General features: G+C 43.5%; 1 protein-coding gene across 1 annotated transcript in view; it reads right to left on the minus strand.

Moving 5' to 3' along the window:
- Positions 1-23,918, minus strand: part of LOC146789841 (cyclin-dependent kinase-like 4) — a 516,383-nt gene that overhangs the window by 335,416 nt on the left and 157,049 nt on the right. Inside the window, exon 3 of the mRNA XM_085632203.1 lies at positions 9,946-10,067. Coding sequence (XP_085488329.1) covers positions 9,946-10,067 — 122 coding nt within the window. The remainder of the gene's footprint in view (positions 1-9,945; positions 10,068-23,918) is intronic.

Here is a 23,918-nt window from a genome sequence, read left to right on the forward strand (position 1 = left end):
ACCCTTCTCTTTACTTTCCCCTTGTTGAGGTACGGTCTTGGTTGACTTTCAACCATACCGACCCTGGAACAGTGCCTTCTAGTAATTACCCTACTGCATTGTCAGCATTCCGTCCATCATTTGTTTGTTGTAACGCTTTTCGCCCTAAGTGGGATGGGTATTCCCAGACGTGGGACCCGTGCTCACTACGCCACTGGAGTCAAGCTATCCTGGCTGATGACGGCTGATAGCCAGAAACCGGTCCTAGGATGCTTGATTCCGGTCCAGGGAAGACATGGCTTGGCAGTTCGGGCTGGACTGTTCCCATGAGGCACAGGGTCAATACTGATTTGCATATGGCCATGTCTAAACTGGGGTGGTGTAGTGGGCAAAAGAACGATGGATTTAACCCAGATCTCTTGACTGGGGGAGAATGTATGCATTGTCAGCATTCCGTCCATCATTTGTTTGTTGTAACGCTTTTCGCCCTAAGTGGGATGGGTATTCCCAGACGTGGGACCCGTGCTCACTACGCCACTGGAGTCAAGCTATCCTGGCTGATGACGGCTGATAGCCAGAAACCGGTCCTAGGATGCTTGATTCCGGTCCAGGGAAGACATGGCTTGGCAGTTCGGGCTGGACTGTTCCCATGAGGCACAGGGTCAAGACTGATTTGCATATGGCCATGTCTAAACTGGGGTGGTGTAGTGGGCAAAAGAACGATGGATTTAACCCAGATCTCTTGACTGGGGGAGAATGTATGTATTGTCAGCATTCCGTCCATCATTTGTTTGTTGTAACGCTTTTCGCCCTAAGTGGGATGGGTATTCCCAGACGTGGGACCCGTGCTCACTACGCCACTGGAGTCAAGCTATCCTGGCTGATGATGGCTGATAGCCAGAAACCGGTCCTAGGATGCTTGATTCCGGTCCAGGGAAGACATGGCTTGGCAGTTCGGGCTGGACTGTTCCCATGAGGCACAGGGTCAAGACTAATTTGCATATGGCCATGTCTAAACTGGGGTGGTGTAGTGGGCAAAAGAACGATGGATTTAACCCAGATCTCTTGACTGGGGGAGAATGTATGCATTGTCAGCATTCCGTCCATCATTTATTTGTTGTAACGTTTCGAACTTTTAGGGACAACTCCTGATGAGAAAGAAAGCTCAAGAAGATGTCTAATGTAGGGCTCTGTAGCAGCTAAACTCCCACTGAGAATCTTAGGGGAGGCTGGATCATTAGGTGAACCAGACTTAATACCATGGGCTATTTTGTTAAGTTTGTCCCTACTGGGGACTCCAAAGTTACAGAGGCAATCTGCCTCTGGAACCCTGAGTACCCCTTTACTGTTAAAGCTTCCCTGTTGAGCAGAGTCAGGGAAGGCGGAGTAGATCTTTCCCACCTTCTCAGGAAAAAATCTGCTATCCTATCACAAGAGTCAGCAGAACTGGCATCAGGAGCTGTTACTCTTGCTAATGAAGTGATCTCTTTAAAGATAGTACAGAGTTCTTTCGAGGAGTTCTCGGCTGTCTCAATCCTCCTGCTGTAGTAGGTGGCCCGCGCTTTCCTGATCATGGCATGGTATTTTTGTAAGCTAGATTTATATTCAGTTTTAGCAGGTCCATCATAGTTCCTCCTCCAAGCTCTCTCGAGGCGCTTACAGGCTGATTTGGCAATTCTAAGTTCATTGCTAAACCAGGGAGTGGTTTTACGCTTCCTACCTGGTGCTTTCCGTGACCAAGGAGCCGTGCTATCCAATGCCACCAAAATGCGTCTAATGAGTGCATCACATGCAGACTCAATATCAGTGCTCCCCGGCGGCCCGCCCTTTAGTAGAGCCGTGTTAAAGCTAGGTGTAGAGAACTTGGACCAATTCCTCAACAGTTGGGGGGTACCCTTTTTTATACAACACAGCGGACTGGGGCAGCATGATCCCAAAGGGGACCATAAAGTGGTCAGACCATGGAACTGGGATCGGGTCTTGAACTTGCGAAGCATCCCAGTTAGAAAAAACTGGGGTCCAGTAAATGGCCAAGTTGGTGGGTAGGGAGATTGGATTTGAGTGTCAAATGCAGGTCTGCCAATGCCTGGCATACCTCCTGCGCGCCATTATTAGATGTGTCATCAAAATACAAATTCAAATCCCCCACCAACAGCAGCTTGGCATAGCGTAGAGCGGGCTGCATTATTTGCTCTATCAGGGTGGACGCAAAGCGTGTGTAAGGTCCCGGAGGGCGATAAATCAGGAGCCCCTTTATACAACAATTTAGGGGCATCATGATGGAAAAACGCCCAGCTTCACACTCCTCAATCTCCGTAAGTTCCAGGGTGCACTGGCTAGCTAGCCTATATACAATGGCGATTCCTCCACCTCTATTAGACAAGCGGTCAATTCTAATAATACCATAGTCCTGAGGAAGGGCTTTCAGAATATCAGGAGCCTAATCCTCATTTAGCCAGGTCTCCGTGAGGAATAGTACGTCTGGCTGAGCATCCCTCAAATAATCACAAATTTCGTGTTTATGTTTCCGTAGGGACCTGCAATTAATCAAAGAGCAATTCAGGACTTGGGCACTATCTCTAGTTTCCAGGCTAGTCGTAGACATGAAAGGGCAGTGGCTGCACTTATGCTGCCAGTTCCCTTCCGGAATACTATGTTTGCACTGCTCCAAGATAGGAGGGCGTAAGGCAATCAATTGCTCAGAAGAATATCTACAGACAGCCCTCAGTTGGGCAGGGGTTCTGGCCCCGGCTCCCGGCTAGTCGCGGACGGGCGTAGACGGGCGCAGACGGGCTTGCCTTGGGCGCGCCCGCTGCGCACGTCCGCCCAGGCATGCGCAATTTATATCTCTCCTCCTCCCAGTGGACCGCTAACCAAGCCCCCCCAAGACAGGGAAGTGCTGCTCAAGCCTAGCCCGCCCTCCGCGCGACCGGCACTAATTGCCGCGTCGGACCGGGGTGGGAAGGCAGAAAGACAGAGCACCAGCACCCGCAGGTAAGAGGAAGTGATAACAGCAAAGTTCAAAAGATTAAAATTAGTGCAGAAGCACCAAGGCAAATATTAAAAATACCGTGCTGCAGTCTAAAAACGGGAGTGACTGCCTCTTTCACAAGCCGTCCTTGCAGCTGCCGTTGATTCTGACAACTGAGTACCATATATGTGTTTTTTTGATAGCCTGAGCCGTAAACTTTATTGATTTAGTTTTTGTACAAATTGTCTCCTCAGAGCAGGTTTGGGAGGTAGTATGATTGACAGTGAAGATGTATGTTAGTTTTGTGGTGAAGTGTGAAGTAAGTTTGAAGATATGACTGAATGTGAGGTTTGGTGAGAGGATGCGTACAAAAGTATGTGAGTTGGCAGTTTTGGAGAGCAGTGTGAGAACGAGTAAAAAGGAAAGGGTGGGTTTTGTATTTGGTAAAGAAAAAAAGACACCATTTTCTGATTTATATGCAAATTGTGGTTTTGATGTGTATTTTATGTGATCTTTCTGAAATAATTGTGGATTAAATCCAACGGAAAAAGTGTTCAATGCACTAAAAATAGTTCTTGAAGGTTTTGCAGCACTGGCGCTTCCTTTTGTTATTTCAGTTCAGTAGGCTTGGCCTTGCTGCTTTTGAGCCAAACCCCTTCTTTGGTTTCTCTACAGAACAAATAAGGCACTGCCTAGGACCACCGAGGCTTCAGGGACTGCCAAGGCCCACCCTGCATATTTAAATAAAGACCCGGAGTTGGGCGATCCCCGGACTTCAGTTGGCCTCGAACACCCCGAACAATTAGTAAACAATACCCGGGAAGGTGGCGCTCCCCAGGCTGCAAAGCGTCTCTGTGCCCTTCCGCGCCTAATTTACATGTGACATTAAGATCAGAGACCCCGCAATATAATAATTGGATTGGCCACGGAACATTACCCACCCACCAGGGGGCTCATTTAAAAGACCGGGTGAGACCCAGCTTTTTTTTTTTTGTTCTTTTCTCTCCATTTTTACCATCCGCATCCCCTCTATTACAGCGATACGAGGTTTTCCTCCTCTCGCTTCAAGTAGTCGAACAAGTATTTGCTATCACAGGGTGGAAGCCATGCACCACCCTCTAATAGCAAACACAAATGTCCAGCGAATGCACACCCCGGGACATTGTATGAGCTGCGCCTGAGAGGTCGCCCTCCCTACTACCATGATGCATTTGTTAGTATAAACGCATACTAACACTACTTACACACGTGTAGTACAGCGACCAGAATGTAGTGAAGAAGCAGAGGAAGTGCAAAATCTAAAAATATAAATCCTACCAGAAGTCGGATGACATAGTTCAATGACCCGACGACACTGGCATGAGTAGAAACAGCTACACTAACAAAACGGGTCTTCAGCACAACGCAAGCAATTTTGAAATATTGCTGAGTGGTGCCTTCTTTTTGCCTTCTCCCACTCGTTGCCAAATTTATGTAGTGAAGAGGCAGACAGCAGTGAATCCAATAAGTAGATTTATTACAAGAAAACAAGGCACCTGAAACAACCACCAACAGGAGCAGACAGCAAAGCAACCGTCTAATCCAGCACCATGTACAAACTCCGCAAGGTTCCCCTCATGACAGCCCTACATTCTAACATTACATACTGAGGGCCATATTATCAAGGAATGGCGTTAAAATTATCGCTGCTTTAGTGGCAGGAAACTGCTGCTAAAACGGCGATAATGAGTTTGATAATATGCTGTAGAGAATTCCAATACAAGCCCATGCTCTCGTGTTAACATGGGCTTCTATTGGAATTCTCTGCGGCATATTATCAAGCCCATTATCTCCGTTTTAGCAGCAGTTTCCTGCCGCTAAAGCGGCGATAATTTTAACGCCGTTGCTTGATAATATGCCCCTTAGCTTCTAGTAGAATTACATACTAACATTCTACTATGACTTACAATGGAATACTACACAGAGCACATGACTTTACAGCAATGAGCTCATAGTTTCATCCGCGAGTCTTGACACCGGTAGGGGTAAGGCTTTCGCTTCCCACTCCCTATATTGTATAAACGTAAACTAACACTTCTTCCTCAAGTATGCTACAGCGCCCAGAGCACATCACTTTACAGCAATGAGCTCACAATTTAGGCTCACGGTTTAATCCCCGAGTAGGGATGAGTAGTTCGCTTCCCACTCCCTATATACAATAAACGTATACTAACACTACTTACGCACTTATACTACAGCGGCTAGTATCCTACACCGCCCAGAGCCCATCACTTTACAGCAATCAGTTCAGTTTCATCCCCAAGTCTTGACACCCGTAGGCGTAACTACTTCGCTTCCCGCTTCCGGTATACTATCAACACACAGTAGCGATCAGAAGTTTGCTTCCCACTCCCTGTATGGTATAAACGCCTACTAACACTACTTGCACACATATGCTACAAACACCAGATCACATCACTTTACAGCAATGACCTCACGGTTTAGACTCTCGGTTTCATACCCGAGTGTAGCACCTTATCATATCACCACCTATCACTCTGAGCAACACCGCACTCTCAGACCGTTAGCAGTGATAAATACCTACTGGCGAACGCCAGTAGGTAGTCAAGAACAAATTACAATAGTTCCTTGATTCTTTTAGCTTTCAAAAATTCTCTCTATTACTGTCTTTCTACTTTTCCATATAAATAGTTTTTTTAATATTCAAGTACACATCGAAGTCAGAAATGCAACATATTCTATCAACACACTTTCTAGAACATTCTACAACACATGGAGGTTAAAAGTTCATAAATTTTTTTTATACGATATTTTTTTGCATCATTTTCTCGAACATTTAACGGCACATGCAGGTTAAAAGTTCACGATTGTTTTAATTTCGAACAGTGCCTTCCAAATGCAAATAGCAGGTGGGGTTGAGTTGAGCAAATTTTATCCTATAATATGTACTATAATATGTACGTGCAAACTGCTTTTTCTTAACCAATCACAAACATACTTTTCCACACAACGAATGTGCACCCTACTTTTAAAAAACAATGCTTTTCATCTCCCAATCAGGTACCGTTTTGCATGCGAAAAAAAACTAGTTCCCCATCTTTAAACATATCTCTTATTCTACGAAGGAACTGCATGAGCTACAGACATCTTTCCATACCTTATAGCCATAACTTCAAAATGCTAGTTTGGATCGTAGGACATGTCTATGTTTTCTGGTGCAAGAGGTATGCAGAACAGAGATGAATTGACTTAGACCTAGGTTTACAAAATGTGGATATTAAATGGGTTGGACAGAGAGGATTGAAGTGGCACCAATTGTTGCCTTTGGTTAAAACCTGTTTGCATCTCCAACACCCTGACCACATGATTGTGCACTGTGGTGGAAACGACCTAGGCACAGTGACTGGGGTAGATTTGGAAATGCTTGGGAAGGACACCTTTGGACAATTGATGTTAATTTTGCCTCAAACTGTCTTTGTATATTCCAATATATGCCAAAAACAGAAGTGGAAATGGTCCAAACATTTTTGTTCTCAGATTGAAAAATCTCGGAAAAAAGTCAACAAAGCTGTCTCTGCATACCTCAGAGACCACAAAATGGGGTCCATATACAACAACAACATACGTTTTGATATGGCGGATATATACAGAAGTGATGGAATACACTTCACAGATCAGGGAAACCGAGTTCTCCTGAATGACTGGAAGCTGTGCATCCGCACTTATATGTAGCTCCAACTAATGAACACAAGGGCTCTTTTTAGAGCCACCCTATAACTTACAACTTAGGCCCCCTATTTTAGGGCCATATAACGCCAACTCCTGCACCCTCGGCAACATTTATTCTCCACACAGCTGTGGCATAGCGGCCAGACCATTTCACTTTGCAGCACAGACCTCTCGCTTTGATCCACAGCTCTACTCACCCATAGGGGTGCGTAGTTTGTGCTCTACAAATACCATATTGATTTACCTTCGCACTCCCTATACAACACCACTTAAGCACCATACACAAGCTACAATGTTCTAAACAAAAGTTCATCCAAGTACCTATAACTACATGCTGACACTACTTGCACAGATGTGGCACAGTGGCCAGAGCACATGACTTCACAGCATATGACACACAGTTTGCGCTCACGCTTTAATCCCTGACTCCGGCAGCAGCTCAGCTTTGCTACATGAGACTCTAGACAATACCTCACATATATTCCGTACGCCAGGACTTTCATACCAGTATGGGTCAGTAGTTCATCCTAGTAGTTATAAACACATCCGGACACTACTTTCACAACTATAGTGCAGCGGCCATGGCACATGACTTCACAGCATAAAACACACAATTTGGGCTCACGCTGTAATCCCCGAGTCCCGCATCAGACTCAATACCTCACTTAATTTCCATAGCCCACCACTTACACACCGGTAGGGGTAAATACTTTGCTTCGCACCCCCTCTATTGCACACCCTAAACACCCCAGAGAGGTTACAGTGCTCCTACCCTCCAATTTCCCACTTTTTTCCCCCTTTTTTCACCTTACTCGCTTCAACAGAATCACAAAATGGCGGCCAACACTTCCTAGTTGCAACCGCTCGCACCGCTGGCAGCCAATCAGCAACAAGCTCGTGCTCGTAACGCCTCAGCCAATCAGATGGCAGAATTCCCAAATATCGATATCTGTAAATTTCGATATTTCTCAAAAACTACAGAAGGAATTGACACAAAATAAACAAAAGCGTGCTTTCTAGACCAAGACTCTTCTCCCTGCCAAATTTGAGGTAATTCCGTTCATCCGTTCGACCTGTAGTCTTGTCTAAAGTTTCCTATGGAAATTAACATGGAGAAAACAAGTTTTGGGACCCCCCTTTTTTCTCTACCCCCCCTTGACGAATCACCCCCAAAATTTCAACATAGGAGCTGATCTCAACAAAGAATTAGTTTAGAAAATTTCGCGAAGATTCGTCAATCAGCGCCAAAGTTATTGGGAATAGAATGTTGCCATTTTCCTATGGTAACTAGGTCCTAACTATAACTACCTACTGGCGACTGCTAGTAGGTAATATATATATATATTCAACTTTTGTTCACCAGTCTCCCTCAATCCCAAATCTGTGCTCAGTTTGAACTGAATATTTTGTGCTGTTTTTTCAATTTGGACATTGAGACTTTATTTTCCCTTCCATTGAATCCCAAATTGACATTATTTTAAACCTCAAAACCTGGTCAAATGCACAAATTTTTATTACTTTGACTTTAATATTGGTTTCCAGCTCGTGCTTCTCTGCTATTTCAGCAGGTCGACATGATGCATTATGGGATGGGTAGTTCTGTTGAGGTTCAAGCATGCGCTGGGAAGCGGACTTATCAAGTAATGTTCACACAATATGTTTTTAGTTGCATTCCCGTGGAAGCGGCTGCCTCATTTCCTATTCAGATGCCTTTCATTTAAACATGTTATTTTCGGAGATCACAGAGACTGGTTTGGCAGTGAACTTTGCTCTCAAAATGCAGGTCAGAGGCTAATTGCTGACGGAGCGGTTACCAGCGTCCACACATGGTTTACATCAGAGGTTTTACCAAGTGACCATGGAGGAAATATTTCTCGCCATGATTCTTTTAAATATATGCATATTTTGCAGTTAATGTTTTTAGGCATCATGAAATGAGGGTTTTGGCGGCACAACACATATAATATTAATTCACTACTAGGGCAGAGGGCTTGTTTAATTTATTTTGTGAAACAAATAGGCAATTCAAACAGTGATTATTGTGCACTATGCTATGAATCTAGGTGTCACACGGGTGACACTGTGCAAAGGAATTTGGCATATGTTTTACATGGTTTTTTCACTGTGACTTTGTGCCTCTGATAGTATGTTCTTTAAATTTATGCCTTGGGTGGGATGGGCTATTTGGGCTATATAGATTGCTGTTGCAATGGCGCCAATTAGATTGACAAAGGCTTCGAGCAAGCCGAAACGCGTCTCTCTTTAAATTTCTCGGGATTGAGGCTGATATATATATATATATATATATATATATCTCTTCTCCAAACATTTGATGCCAGAGACTAAAGTCTAACTTTACTACTTTTTAGTATTCACAAAGGTAAACTTAGATCAAAAGTCCACCTTTACTAGTAGTAACTTACCTTTGTGAACACTGAACAGTAGTAAAGTCAGACCTAAATCTACGTTTACCTTTGTGAATATCAAAAAGTATTAAACTTACACAAAAGTTTAAGTTTACCTTTGTGAATCGGACCCTTGGTTCCTAGGTTTACTTTGTAATGCAGAAGTACCTTTTATGGTTTGCCGTAATCATACATCTTGGATCTTCTGGAGAGTCGCTGATCAGATTTTCTTTTGATCTGGGCCAGATCGTGTTGGATATCCCGATTAAGCTCAATACACAGAAGCCGCCACAGACTAAAGGGGCAAGACTCAAGCACTGTGAATAAAAGCTTCCCATCATTCACTTTTAATTCAGATGTGGGGAAGTTTGCTGAGATCATTTTAGTGCTCACATATTTGAGACCTGCTATTGCTACCATTTTGCAAAAAAATATTTTGTCACTCTAGTAAAGGTTGAGAAAATGTTAATATGCTTTATTAGTAGTACCTGAATGATTTGGCATGTATGTTACGCTTTCCTAGTGGCAAAAACTGGATTTTAATGAATGACTTTGTTCTTTTTTTAGTTCAAATATCTTTATTACTTTAGTTAAAAAGAAATATGTTTGCAATACATTAGAAAAACATAAAAATCAGAAGCAAATATATAATAAGGAGAAATTAAAAAGGACTATTTAACAAAGAACATCTGGACTGGGATAAAAAGATCTCAAAGTTATCATATAAAAGTGATCAGATATATTTTTCTTTGAAGGCTTTGTTCGACTTTTCCTTGGACGCCGAGGTTGCTGCACTTTTAGCCGGAAGTGCTGCTAGGGAATGAGCTTAGGGCTGGAATTTATTCAGGACTGTGTACTCACCCAATAGGGTTCTTCTCTAGTTCGTTCAGGACGGTGTGATCACAGAACTCAAACACCAAGTGCAATTTTCTCTTCCTCCTAAATACTTCCAGAAGGTTCACAAGGTTATTGTGCTTCAATTGCTGAAAAACACAAGGAAGACAGTGGGTTATTGTTTTTATGTATAGAAATCTTGACCCAACTTTTTTATAAACCATAATATTAAATTTGTTAGTTTGAAACTATGTCCACGCCTTCTTATTGACTAACCAAAAACCAGATTGAAGCTAAAAGTTGGGTTGACAGTGAAATTCTGAATATTCAGGTTTTCCATTTGTGATTTTCATCTGCTGTACAATCCTCAGCACGTTGTTGTTCTGCACTAAGAAGATGATCAGGGAGAGAGATAAGTTTGTGGCGACATCAGTGAATTTTTTTCTGTATATGGTTTTCAGATCATTTGTTTTGCTTTAAGAAGTATTCTTAAGAAGAGGCTGTGTTCTGAATAAATGACACCTGGTCCATGTAGATTTTAGGTTGGTTTATTTGAGATGGATGTTATCATCTAGAGCCCTCACACACCAACATTCCACCACCACAGTCACACTGGCTGAGCAGCAGGTATAACAGGCTGCTGGCTCATAATCTAAGAAGGTGGTGGGGCCTAAATACCTTCATCATTTTTCCAAGAGAGATCACGGTTAGCTTTCTGAAACAGCTTTTTGGGCGCAACGGGGAATGTTGCTACCATCAAAAAGTAATTTCATTATACAAAATGAGAATTTATATATAACATATAATTTATATAGAATATATATATATATCTATATATATATATCTATATATATATATATATATCTATATATATATCTATATTCACTGAAAAAACCATAGGTTTCACACATGTTATAGTTAGCGGAAATTTTACTGATAAAAAACCAGTGAAATTCCCCCGTTATAGTTAGCGCAGGCAACTATAACTCACGCGACCGCAATCCTCTGCTGATGCTAATACTGTATTTAGACACTTATTTGCCCATGTCTTCTTCCATACATTTTTAGCTATACATATATTACAAATATTTTTTTTTCATAAAGACACATATGTCATCAGCAGAAGATTGCAGTCGCGTGAGTTATAGTTGCCTGCGCTAACTATAACGGGGGAATTTCACTGGTTTTTTATCAGTAAAATTTCCGCTAACTATAACATGTGTGAAACCTATGGTTTTTTCAGTGAATTTGCAAGGTTTTTTAAATGCTAAGTTTTTTTCCCTTATAATAAGCCCTGTACATTTGGTGGCCTTCGGCCACCAAAAGCACAGGGGGTGGGGTAAGTGTGGATAGTGTTTTTTGCCCTTAACATAAGCCCTGTACATTTGGTGGCCTTCGGCCACCAAAAGCACAGGGGGTGGGGTAAGTGTGGATAGTGTTTTTTTTATTTTTATTTTTTTACCGTACGCTTACGGTAAGCGTACGGTAAGCGTACCCCGCGAAATTGCCGAAAAAAAAATAAAACCGTTTTTGCACTTGGGGGATGTTTGGGGACTCCCTCAACATGACTATGTGGGAGGGAGTTGTCAAAACAGCCCCTTTACATGTTTTTGGGCTTGATATTTTAAAAATCACTCTCAGTGCGAGAGACAAAATGGCGGCCGCCGCTTCCTGGTTTCGGCCGATTCGAATGTTTACTAAGATCTAAGAGCCAATCAGAATCGCGCTCGCGCACGCCACCGTACGCTTACCGTAAGCGTACGGTAAGCGTACCGTAAGCTGGCTCAGATATATATATTGATTTAAAGGCTATTTTCTCAGAATCTACTGAACAGATTTACACCAAACCTACAAAAGGCACTTCCTTGACCTAGGGACTACCTCTCTGCCAAATTTTGAGTAATTCTGTTCAGCCGTTCGGGCTGTAGCTCGTTCTAAAGGTCCTATGGAAAAATGCATGGGAAAAACGCGTTTTGGGACCCCCCTTTTATCTCAGCCCCCGCTTGACGGATCCCCCCGAGACTTTCAGGGTAGGAGCGGAGCGTAGCGCCCCACCTATTTTGAAAAATTTGCGAGGATTCGTCGACCGGCGCCAAAGTTATTCAAAATAGAATGTTGAGGTTTTCCTATGGAAACGTGGTCCTAACTATAACTACCTACTGGCTATCGCCAGTAGGTAATATATATATATATATATATATATATATATATATATATATATATATATATATATATATATATATATATATATATATATATATATATATGTATATATATATATATATATTACCTACTGGTGGTCGCCAATAGGTATTATAGCCAGGACCTAGTTTCCATAGAAAGAGAGTTTTTGTTTTTCCAATAACTATGACGCCATTTGACGAATCCTCACAAAAGTTTGAAAACTAGTTTGCCATTCATTTCAGCTGCCGTCTTGAAAGTTTTGGGGTGATACGTCAAGAGGGGGCCGAGAATAAGGTTTTTTTTTCAAACATGTTTTTCCTATTTTAATTCCCATGGAGACTTTAGACACAGCTACAGCCCGAACCGCTGAACGGAATTACACCACTTTTGACAGAAAGGTACATATTGGTGCAGAGAAGTGCTTTTTTTAGGTCTCGTCTACGCAGCACGCATGCGCTGTTAAGGAGGAGACCTCTTGGAATCTATTAGCTTTTTCGCCCAAAAACGTGCACGCTTTGCATTGCTTTCAATGGCAACGCGTGTAGATTTGGCGATTCCCTTCTGGAAGCGAGCTTTGGCAACATCTGTTTATAATTAACTTTCAAACAGATGGTGCCCCTGCTTGCTCCTGCAAGGGAAACGCTGTGTGTGCTCTCGGCCGCACTCCCCCACCCCTCCCACTTGTCCTGCGTCTCATCAGCAGACAAGGGAATCTGATGGAAACATGTGGTAGTTTTCGCTCGCTTTACCCGAAATCCTTAAAAAGGAATGCACCTTGGATAGAGAGACCACAGCTCCTGGCAGCCATCGGCACAATCTGCACGTGTTGAAGTGTTTCATTTTTTACACGTACTGCTTCCGGGTGTGTCCTTTGTGTCACTTTATCTCTTAAGTGCAGGAAAAAAAGACGGCACATTTCACATTCTCCGATCAAACAAAGCTTTGTATTTCAGAAAGGACTAACTTATTCTGATCTGATATATCCGCCTAGTTCTCTTCTTTGACTTGGTGCAGTCCCAATCTGATTTTGCAGTTCTGAAGTAAATATCAATTTTGTAGACGTATTGCGAGGCACAGAACAAAATCGTGGAGGGTTTGAAATGAAGAAATAAAGAAAGACTTACTAAATGGCGCATTACAATAAAAGAGAAATTCAGAAGGCATGCTTCCCTTATCCCTGGGAAAGACTACAAGAAAGTTTCTAGCAAGTTGTGAGTGTGAGAGTCGATTAGTGATAATAAATAACAAGCATTGGCATAGCCAATAGGTCTCGCCTTTGGGACCTTATAAGTGTTTAGTTATGCAGTACAATATCCTTGGTGCAACATCAACTGTTGCATGGCTAATCACTTATAAGGTCCCAAAGGCGAGACCTATTGGCTACGAAATGCTTGTCTTATTTGGTGTAAATCCATTCAGTAGTCTAGAGTTATTAAAAGAAATTCAAATTTGTATATATAGGGATTCGAAGGCTCCGTGAAACCTCCTGATCTCATGCTCAGATCTGATTGGCTGTCAATACTTCATATCAGGAAGTGTTGGCAACAATCTTGGGACTCGGATTGAGCAGAGTCCCACAAAATACATAAAAAAGAGAGGGGGCAGGGTAGGAATACCCTGGCCCCCTAGACCTTTTGAGGGGGTCCCAGGGGGTCCCAGGGGGACCCCGCCAAGGCAAAAAAAAAGGGTTTTTTTCAAAGTTCGCATGGAGTTGCAGCTCCTGCTGAAAAAAAGAAGAAGTGCAGGCTCCTGCGGTTCTCTGTTATTTAGCCCCCGGGTGGGCGAGGTTTTGGGGGTATGCAAGCTTAAATGAAAAAATTTAGGATAGGGGTGCATGAGCCCCCCTCCTTGTGCCTTGGAGACTGCCACCTGCCAGGGCTTATTGAAAAGAAAGAGGGGGTCTCGTGGACCCCTCCATGCCCCGGGGACCGCCACCTTCCGAGGGCTATTGTGAAATAAATCGGGGGAACCTCCCGACTCCCCCGCCACAGGGAGCACCACCTACCTGGGGCTATTTTATGTGTAATGGGGGGACCTCACGGACCCCCCTGGGGACCACCACAACACCAAGGCCAAATAGTATTTGTAAAATGGGACTGTTCTCAGCCCCGGGTACTACCACCTTCCCAGGGCAGGCCCTACTGAGTCAAAGAAGGGGAGCCTGCATCCCCCTTGGTGGAGTCATAGATGGCCCTGGGCACAGCCACCCTCCAGGGCTGGCTTCTGCTATGTCACAGGGTGCCCACCCCTGGGACATAGCTGTTTGCTGTGTCTTGGTGGGAGCTTTAACCGCTCCTGCAAAGCCACAGCAAACACTCCGCTTTTAGCAAGCAGTGAAAATGCTCTTGCTTGCTGGAAGCAGAGCAATTGTCTGTTTCCCTGCTCACTGTCAAGCTAACAAGTAAACAAACAAATTGCTTTCAGACACAGAGAGCTGCATCTTTAGCAGTTCCCTGTGTGTGAAAGAGATGCTGGCTCCCTCAGGAGAAGAGGAGCCGTCAGTGAACGTGGGGTCCTTCAGGATACCACAGCAGTTTCAGTGCAGATTGGGTACCCTGAAGGGCACCCAGGACAAGTGGCCAGGCCCTGATGATGGGATCTCAGGGCCCAAAATAAGCCGGGGAGGAGTGCCGCAGGCCCCCCTTTTTATAAATAAGATTTGTTAAAAGGCTGGGACCCGGGGGATAGGGTCCCTGGGACTGAAATCAACATGGGGAGGTGGTGATGCTGCCCCCCCACCCCATTAAAGTAAAACAGGATCCAGCCTCGGAAGATGGGGTCCTTGGGGCCAAATTTTGCCTGGGGAAGGGGGGGTTAACATGTCACCCTTCCCCAAGGGGGTTATTTCTTGTCATCTGCTGCTGTGACCGGAGTTCGTGTTCTAAAGTTTTAAAAACTGAAAGTATATAAACTTCCCTAGAAATCCGCCTGTTTCACCCCGCCTCATATACATTAGCGGTATGCTACATCGTTCCACCCTAAACCTCAACAGGAAGAACTTACAGATATAAACAAAGCAGGTGCCCGAGTTGAAGCTCCACTTCTGTAAAGTACTAACCAAGGCAAAGCAAGTGTGTTTTCCACCATGAAAAGTTATCTGTAATCCATGATGGAGGTGTTTGCATCCTTGCTTTTTTTAATCGCAATATCGCATGTAGTTACTGTGACAAGGGGGTTATTTCTTGTCATCTGCTGCTGAGAGCAGAGACTGTGGCTCTCCCTTTTAAATGCCTCATCCATAGCTCCACTCACACACCCACTCACAAAACCACACAGTCACTCACATGTCCACTCACAGACCTATAGTACCACTCACAGACCCAGTCAGAGACTCACACAGGCACTCTCAGAACCACACAGCCACTCACATGTCCACTCACAGACCCATAGTACCTCTCACAAACCTACACCGGCACTCACACAACCACTCACAGACCCACACAGGCACTTACACACCCACTCATACAACTACTCATGTACTCAGGCACTTACACACCCACTAATACAGCTATTCACAGACCAACTCACGTACTGATAGACCTATTCACAGACCCACTCAGATACTCATATACCCGCTAATGGACCCACACAGACTCAGGCACCCACACAGACACTCACACATCCACTCTCTATGGTTACAGTTGGAAATACAATTTAAAAAACCTTAGAAATACACTGAAAAAAACAAAGGTTACAGGGACGTTATAGTTAGGCTCAGATTTCACTTGTAAAAAAAACAGTGAAATTCAGCAGTTATAGTTATTTCAGCTAACTATAACTTACGCTGCCACAATGGACTGCTTATGACCTCACATATCACATCACTCATGACATTGTCAGTGACATCACTTATAAGATCTTAAATGACATCACAGATGACATCACTGATTGCATCATCCACAGAACACACCACTCATACCCTCACGCAACCTCTTATACACCCACTCACACACCGACACAACCACTCATATACCTATTCACAGACCCATACAAGTATTCACACAACCACTCACTCATCCATAGAACAACTCAGATACTCCCTCCCTCACTCATAGAGCCTGGTCATTCAACCAGTCACTCACCCATGCAGCTACTGACACACCCAGTTATTCACCTATACAGCCACTCACACACGCACTCACTCATCCAAACAGCCTCTTGACAGAACCACTCATTCACCCAAATAACCACTCACATACTCATGTACACACAACCACTTACATACCCATTCACACATCCATACAACCACTCACACAGCCACTCACTCACCCATACAGCCGATCCCACAGATACTAACTCTTCCATTTAGCCACTCACACACCAACTCACTTAACCAATCACTCACTCAAACTGCCACTTATTCACAAATACAGCGACTTATATACCCAGTCACTCATTCATACAGCCATTCAGACACCTACTCAGTTACCCACACAGTCATTGACACACCCACTCACCAACCCATACAGCCACACACACAGCCCATCCATGCAGCCACTCACACACCCACTCACTCACTAATACAGCCACTAAGTCACCTACCCAGCTACTCAGACACCCACCTATATACCTATACAGCCACTCACACATCTGTACAGTCACCCAGATACCCACTCACACACGTATACACACATTGACTCACAAACTATGTTAAAAAAGAATCACTCATTAAAAGTACACAAAGTATACTAATTTACCTTTTGTGGTACCTTAGAACATAGGTTTAACACACAAAATCTTTTAGAAAACACTCACAATCAGTGGATGATATCATCAGTTATGTCATTTGAGATCTCATCAGTGATGTCATCGGTGATGTCACTGACCATGTCATGAGTGATGTAATGTGTGAGGTCATAAGCAGTGCATTGCAGGGGCGTAAGTTAAAGTTCGCTCAGGTAATTTTAACTGCTGAATTTCACTGGTTTGGTACAAGTGAAATCTGAGTCTAACAATAATGGCCCTGCCACCTTTGTTTTCTTCAGTGTATACACACACACACACACATACACACTCTTATATATAATATATATATACACACACACACATAAATATATATAACTTGTGCCTCATCTAAAACGTCCTCTAAATTGCACACCTCCGCACAGTGTTGTGAACTTACTAGCCACACTTCATTAACTATAACTCGGCACTCTGCCATGCACAGTGATTTCATAAATAATTTTATTAGACATGTCATGAGTTTTGTATGGTACACTATCATTTAAGATGCTATAAGTGATATAAAATTAAAGGATCTAAGTAGCACATGGACAAGGCGCAAGTTATAGTTAATGTAGTCTGGCTAGCAAGTTCACAACACTGTGTAAGGAGGTGCATGACTTATAGGGCAATTCTAATTGGGCATAAGTTAGAACTGTAAGTTATAACTATAACTTTAGCATTTCTAAGGTATGTGTAGTTCAAGTTGGCTTTGTATAGAAAGAATAAATACCTTTTTTCCCAATGATCACTAAGCTTTAACCTTTGTTTTGTTTATTGAATTCATTTTTGTAAAGTAAAAATGTGTTTCAAATTGTAGAGTGAAATGTTGTCGAGTGGAGTATTGTCTAGTAAAATGCCATAGCGTGGAGTATAGTCAAGTGGAAAGTTGGTGAGTATAGTGTCATAGAGTGGCATGGAGTGGAGGACAGTGTTGTAGAGTGCAATGGCAAAAAGTGGAGAGAGTGGGAAATAGGGGGAAGTCTATACTAAAGTAAACGAGATCATTAATAAAAAAATATTATTTAGTTCTCAGATGACATGCAACCAGAAGGGAGCGATGGGGGAGTACTTGTGTGCTGTTTGTTGCTCTCGCAAAGATATTATACATTTAGCAAACCTCTATCTATTATATTTTAATTTCTGGGAAATGGAGAGATCTCTAGCAATGTTTAACATTATACTGTCTCTGCCCTGACAATAGTTCTAAAATAGGCTCCCTATATATGATCAAATTGATCAATTCTCGAAGCAAGGAACTATGAAAAATCCAAAATTACCTTGATGTTAAAGAACCGGTAACAGGGTGTTGGAAGGTAGATCTGGCTGCAAATCCCGCGTTAATATGTGATAACCTACACAATCAAATATATGGAAGTCAATAAATCAAAAGCGACAATATGGGAGTGGTGAAGATATAATCCTACGGGTATGCCACTATGCTGCTGTTAATATTACCAAGGTTAGTGAATTCCTAGTCTTCACAATTTTATGTCTGGACGTTGTGGTATCACTCCGTCGAGTTTAACCAACTTTTATTAGAAGTGGATGATGGAACTTCTATCCATATACATGTTTCTATAGTAAAAAATATGAAGAAAAAAGGGTTTTCTTAAAGATGAAGGTGCAAATATCAATTCCCGCAAACGTGCCTTGTTATTGGCATAATTTGTACTGACCTTGAACACTTGGATGAATATATTTCTAAAGTACTGAAAAGAGTCCCTTGACTGTGATACACTCGACTCTGCTAGGTCCAAACGGTATTGCACTTCAGACTATTTGGGGAGTGAAAAAGAGGAAGGATGGAATTTAAAAATTAAAGATATGATGGATAGAGCTACACTGTTTTAGTACATGATATACTTTAGGAGTTCCCTTTCCAAAACTGGCCAATGCCCCGACTAACAGGTCATGGCCACGCTGGACTCGACAAATTTATACCTATTGACTGTTCATGTGGTGTAACCTCACTTCTCATGGAAAATGCACTCTCAACTGTCTATTACCCTAACTGCGATGTCCTAACCCAGTGGAGATAGACTAAGATATACCAAATAAAGATTCCTGTTCCTGTAGTGTAACCTCACTTCTCATGGAAAGTATGCTTTCTCAGCTGTCTGTTGCTCTAACTGCAATGTCCTAACCCAATGGAAATGGACAAAGGCATACCAAATAAAGATTCCTTTTCACTTTGTGTAATTTGCATTCACCACAATCATTTTAAAATGTGATGTAAAGGTCCCTTAATGGGGTATAAAGCCCAATATGAATATATTACTCTGATAAAGAGACCGCCACAACTTAAGTTATCTAGCAAGGGTATCACCTACCGTTTGATGTGTGGACGTAATGAACGCCGGGTGCAGGTATCAAGAAGTAACGAATAACGGGATAGGCTTTATATGGCTGACAGGACCCGCCCCCATCACGCCGTAAATCCCATGAGTGGTCGTGCTGGATGTTATCCGACCCTATATGCGCCATGTTGGAATGGTTAGTTAAACATATCAACATGATGTAGGCGGCGTGGTAAATTGATAATATAAGATGTGTACTTGCAGTAAGGGCGAACCAATCACACCCTTTTAATGAAGAAAAGGTTTTAGATATACGAGGGGTAATAAGTTGGAAATCTCTCAGGACATGTTCCCATGTAAATCGAGTCTGGCTAGCAAGTTCACAACACTGTGTACGGAGGTGCATGACTTATAGGGCAATTCTGATTGGGCATAAGTTAGAACTGTAAGTTATAACTATAACTTTAGCATTTCTAAGGTATGTGTAGTTTAAGTTGGCTTTGTATAGAAAGAATAAATACATTTTTTCCCAATGATCACTAAGCTTTAAACTTTGTTTTGTTTATTGAATTCATTTTTGTAAAGTAAAAATGTGTTTCAAATTGTAGAGTGAAATGTTGTCGAGTGGAGTGTTGTCTAGTAAAATGCCATAGCGTGGAGTGTAGTCAAGTGGAAAGTTGGTGAGTATAGTGTCATAGAGTGGCATGGAGTGGAGGACAGTGTTGTAGAGTGCAATGGCAAAAAGTGGAGTACAGTGTTGTACAGTGGAGCGTTGTCGAGTGGCGTGTCGTACAGTAGAGTGAAGGAGAGAATAGTACAGTGCAGTGTTGTATAGTGGAGTATCGTGCAGTGGCGTGGCATACACTGGAGTGTCGTAGAGTGAGGTAGAGTGGAATAGAGTGGAGTAGAGTGGCTTACAGTAGAGGGACAAAGAGTTGAGTTGAGTCTTCTAGAGTGGAGTGGCGTACAGTGAAGTGGCATGTCATTGAGTACGTACAGTAGAGGAGAGTGTTGTAGAGTGGAGTAGAGTGGCATACAGTGGAGGAGCATACAGTGGAGTTGAGTAGTCTAGACTGGAGTGGCATAGAGTGAAGTAGCATGTCGTAGAGTACAGTGGAGAGTCAGAGTGGAGTGGAGCAGCGTGTTGTAGAGTGAAGGGTCAAACAGTGGAGTGTTGTGCAGTGGAATGTCATTGAGTGGAGTGTTGTTGAGTAGAGTGTCATCAAGTAGAGTGTCATTAAGTAGAGCAGAGTGTTGTACAGCATGAAAATCATCCAATCTGGGAACTCCTAGCACCCTTGCCCGCACATCTTTCAGAGAGCAGCCACCTCCATCGCCCAGAACTTTGCCGCACCATCAACTGCTCCATCGAGATTGCCACCTTCCCTGACTGGAAACATGCCGAGATCAACCCCCTACTGAAGAAGCCGTCCGCCGACCTGACAGACCGCAAGAACTTCAGACCCATCTCCCTGCTCTCATTGTCAGCCAAGGTCATCGAGAAAGCCATCAATGATCAACAGTTCATCGACGTGAACCATGTCCTGGACATCTCCCAATCCGTCTACCCAAGCAACCACCACACTCAGACTGCACTCCACGCCACCACCAACAACATTCATGCCCTTCTCGACCTGGGCCAAACTGCAGCTCATATCCTGCTGGACCTCTTGGTTGCCTTTGATACAGTCTCACACCGGACCCATAATCACAAGGCTCCATTACGCTGGCATCCGCGACAAGGTCCTGGACAGCATCCACTCCTTCCTCTCCAGCAAAACACAGTGAATCAGACTACCACTGTTCCTCTCAGAACACACAGAGATCAGCTACGGAGTGCCACAGGGCTACTCCCTGAGCCAGACCCTCTTTAATGTCGACTGGCTCCCCTCATTGCCATCGTCAGGAACCAAAGACTCAACATTTTCTCCTATGCCAATGACATCCAGCAGATCCTCCCCTCACCAACAAACCCACAACCACCGGAAACACCTTCCACAACGGTATGAAGGCTGTTGCCTCCTGGATGAAAGACAACTGCCTCAAGCTCAACTCGGACAAGACCGAAGTATCCTTTCTAGGACCCACACCTCAGCCTGGAATGACTCCTGGTGGCCCACCGCACTGAGCACTCCCCCACAGACCACACTTGCAAACTTGGAATCATACTGGACCCCTCGCTCACAATGAACCACCAGATCAGCATTGCATCTTCATGATGCATACACACTCTCTGCCTGCTTCAAAAGACTTCCAGATAGATTCACACTTATCACCAACAGACTTGACTATGGCAACGCCCTCTACTCCAGCATCACCCAGGAACTCCTCTGGAAACTACAGAACATTTGAAACGCCAATGACTTTTAAAATCTAAAACTTGACATCAGAACTGGGTGAGGTTCTCCAGTCACATGGTATTATTAGCCAGCTCAATGTAAAAGACTGTATCCTTTGACATAATTTATATCTTGCGGTACAAATTGAAAGAACGATGGATATAAAGTGTTTTTCTTTAAAACATATTGGCTATGTCTTTTATATTGTGAGTTTTCATTCACTAAACAATAAAATTACTTACTTAGTAACAAAACCAATGCACCCTACGCCACTGTACCTACACCAACTACTTTGCACCACTGCACTTTACGCCGCTATACTATACAACATTCTACTCTATGCTGCTGTACTCTACTCCACTGCATGCAACATCACTATACATCATTGTGCTCTATGTCACTGCACCCTATGCCACTTTACTCTACTCTGCAACACTGTACTCTACATCACAGCTCTCTGCACCAGTCTACACCACTGCACTCTATGCCACTACACTCTACGCCACTGTATTCTACTCTGTATGCCTGCACTCTACACCACTGTATTGCATTCTATGCTACTCTACACCTCTGCACTCATCGCCACTGCACTCTATGCTACTGCACCACTCTACACTATGCCAGTGCACTCTACACCAGTCTACTCTGCATCACTCCACTATATGCCACTGCAGTCTACTCTGCATCACTCCACTCTACTCTGCACCACTCCACTCGCCGCCACAGAACTCTATGCCACTCTACTCTGCATTGCTCCACTATACTCTACACCAATCGACTGTAAGCCACTCTAATCAACTCTGCACCACTTCACTCTATGACACTCTACAGAATGGTCTTTTGGGATGTATGAACGTGGTGTATGAAGGGGATATATTTGTATGGGTGACAGATGACCTGTGTTATGTGTACTTGCAGCACAGGACTTACCTTTCGCCATATGTGGCACCCTTACATTTACAACACAAATATACAATCTATTTTTTTTTTTAAACCAGAGAAATTTCTGCACTTTCAATTTCTCTCATTTAAAAAATGGTTGTATTTTTCAGTTATACTTATGGCACAGTACCTACTAGCCACTGGAAGTAAAGGGCCTGAGGGCGTGGCTTGGACACCGAACAAGATGGCCGTGAGTCCCTGAAGCTCCGCACCTCGGCTGAGATCCGTCTTGCTGCGGAGCGGCAGCCGTTTCTATCGGGGCATTTGGACCGGCGCATTCTGCTTAACTAACGCGGGAGAGCAGGTAGCTGACTTTTTTATAACTTTCATCCATTTTTCGCCTTGCTACTCCCGCTTTTTTGTTTTTCCTCAGGAGGTGCTGTTGCGGCTGCCATTTGTTTGCCGCAGTAGTCACTTGCGGCCGTTTATGAAGTGTTTGAAGTGTGTCAGGGCTTTTTTGTGAGGTTCTTCGGCATTCCTGGCAACATTTTACAAGGCACTGACACTGGAGTGGTTGTTATACACACCCTGAAAATGATTTATTGGGCACCTTACTCCCCTCAGTGCCTATATTAATGACATAAGGAGTAATGTGGATGTACTTTCTGACTTTCTATATCCTTCTGCCCTATATCTTTAAGTATCAGCACAAGAAGGGGATACTGAAGATAATTAATGAAGTGTATGTGCCTCCCTGTATGATCTCTTTTGCAGCCTTTCACTGACCCTTCTAACCTGCCAACATTGGTGTCATTGCTTTCTACTTGTTTATGGAGCCTCCTTCTTCCGCCATTCAAAGAGCCGCCTCTGCCAGTATGTCTTTAACTTGTAAACATTCCACCACTGCTGCGTCTAAGCGCCAAAAGAAAGAGCCTGGTTCTTCCTCAAAATCTCCACTGCCTATAACACTGGACGATCTCATGGAGGAGCTAAAGCATTTAAAGCCCTTTGTTGTGGACACCAATGCTACCCTTCAGAGACTAGAGGAGAAATGGTCTAATTTAGAGTCAAGGGTCACTGTGGTGGAGCAGAGGATTAGTGATACTCAGGATGTGATCCCTAAGGTGGAAGCCATGTCTAAAGAAATAGCTCTTCTTCAACATCAAACTGAGGACTTGGAAAATCGCAATAGGCGCAACAGCCTTAGGCTTTATGGCATTCCTGAATTATTTATTTTATTTTGAGAATTTGTAAAGCGCGACTGACACCTTGCAGGCTTCCTGGCGCTGGAAAATTACTCTGTTAACGGATAACCGGGAGAACAGTCAGACGGACAATTTATTTGGGGAAGAGCCAGGTCTTGATACGTCTCCTGAATGGAAGAAGCTGTGATATCTGACGTATGTCAGTGGGCAGGCTGTTCCACAGCTTGGCCGCTGCAACACTGAAGGATCTGCCCCCTGTTCTGGTTCTGTTGAATCTGGGCACCTTTACCAGACAGGCAGAGGATGAACGCAGGTCTCTGGCAGGAGTGTACCACAGAAACAGGGCTTGCAGAGGTTTGGGTCAAAGT

The sequence above is a fragment of the Triturus cristatus genome, chromosome 10, assembly GCF_964204655.1.
Source record: "Triturus cristatus chromosome 10, aTriCri1.1, whole genome shotgun sequence".
Classification (NCBI taxonomy): Eukaryota; Metazoa; Chordata; class Amphibia; order Caudata; family Salamandridae; genus Triturus; species Triturus cristatus.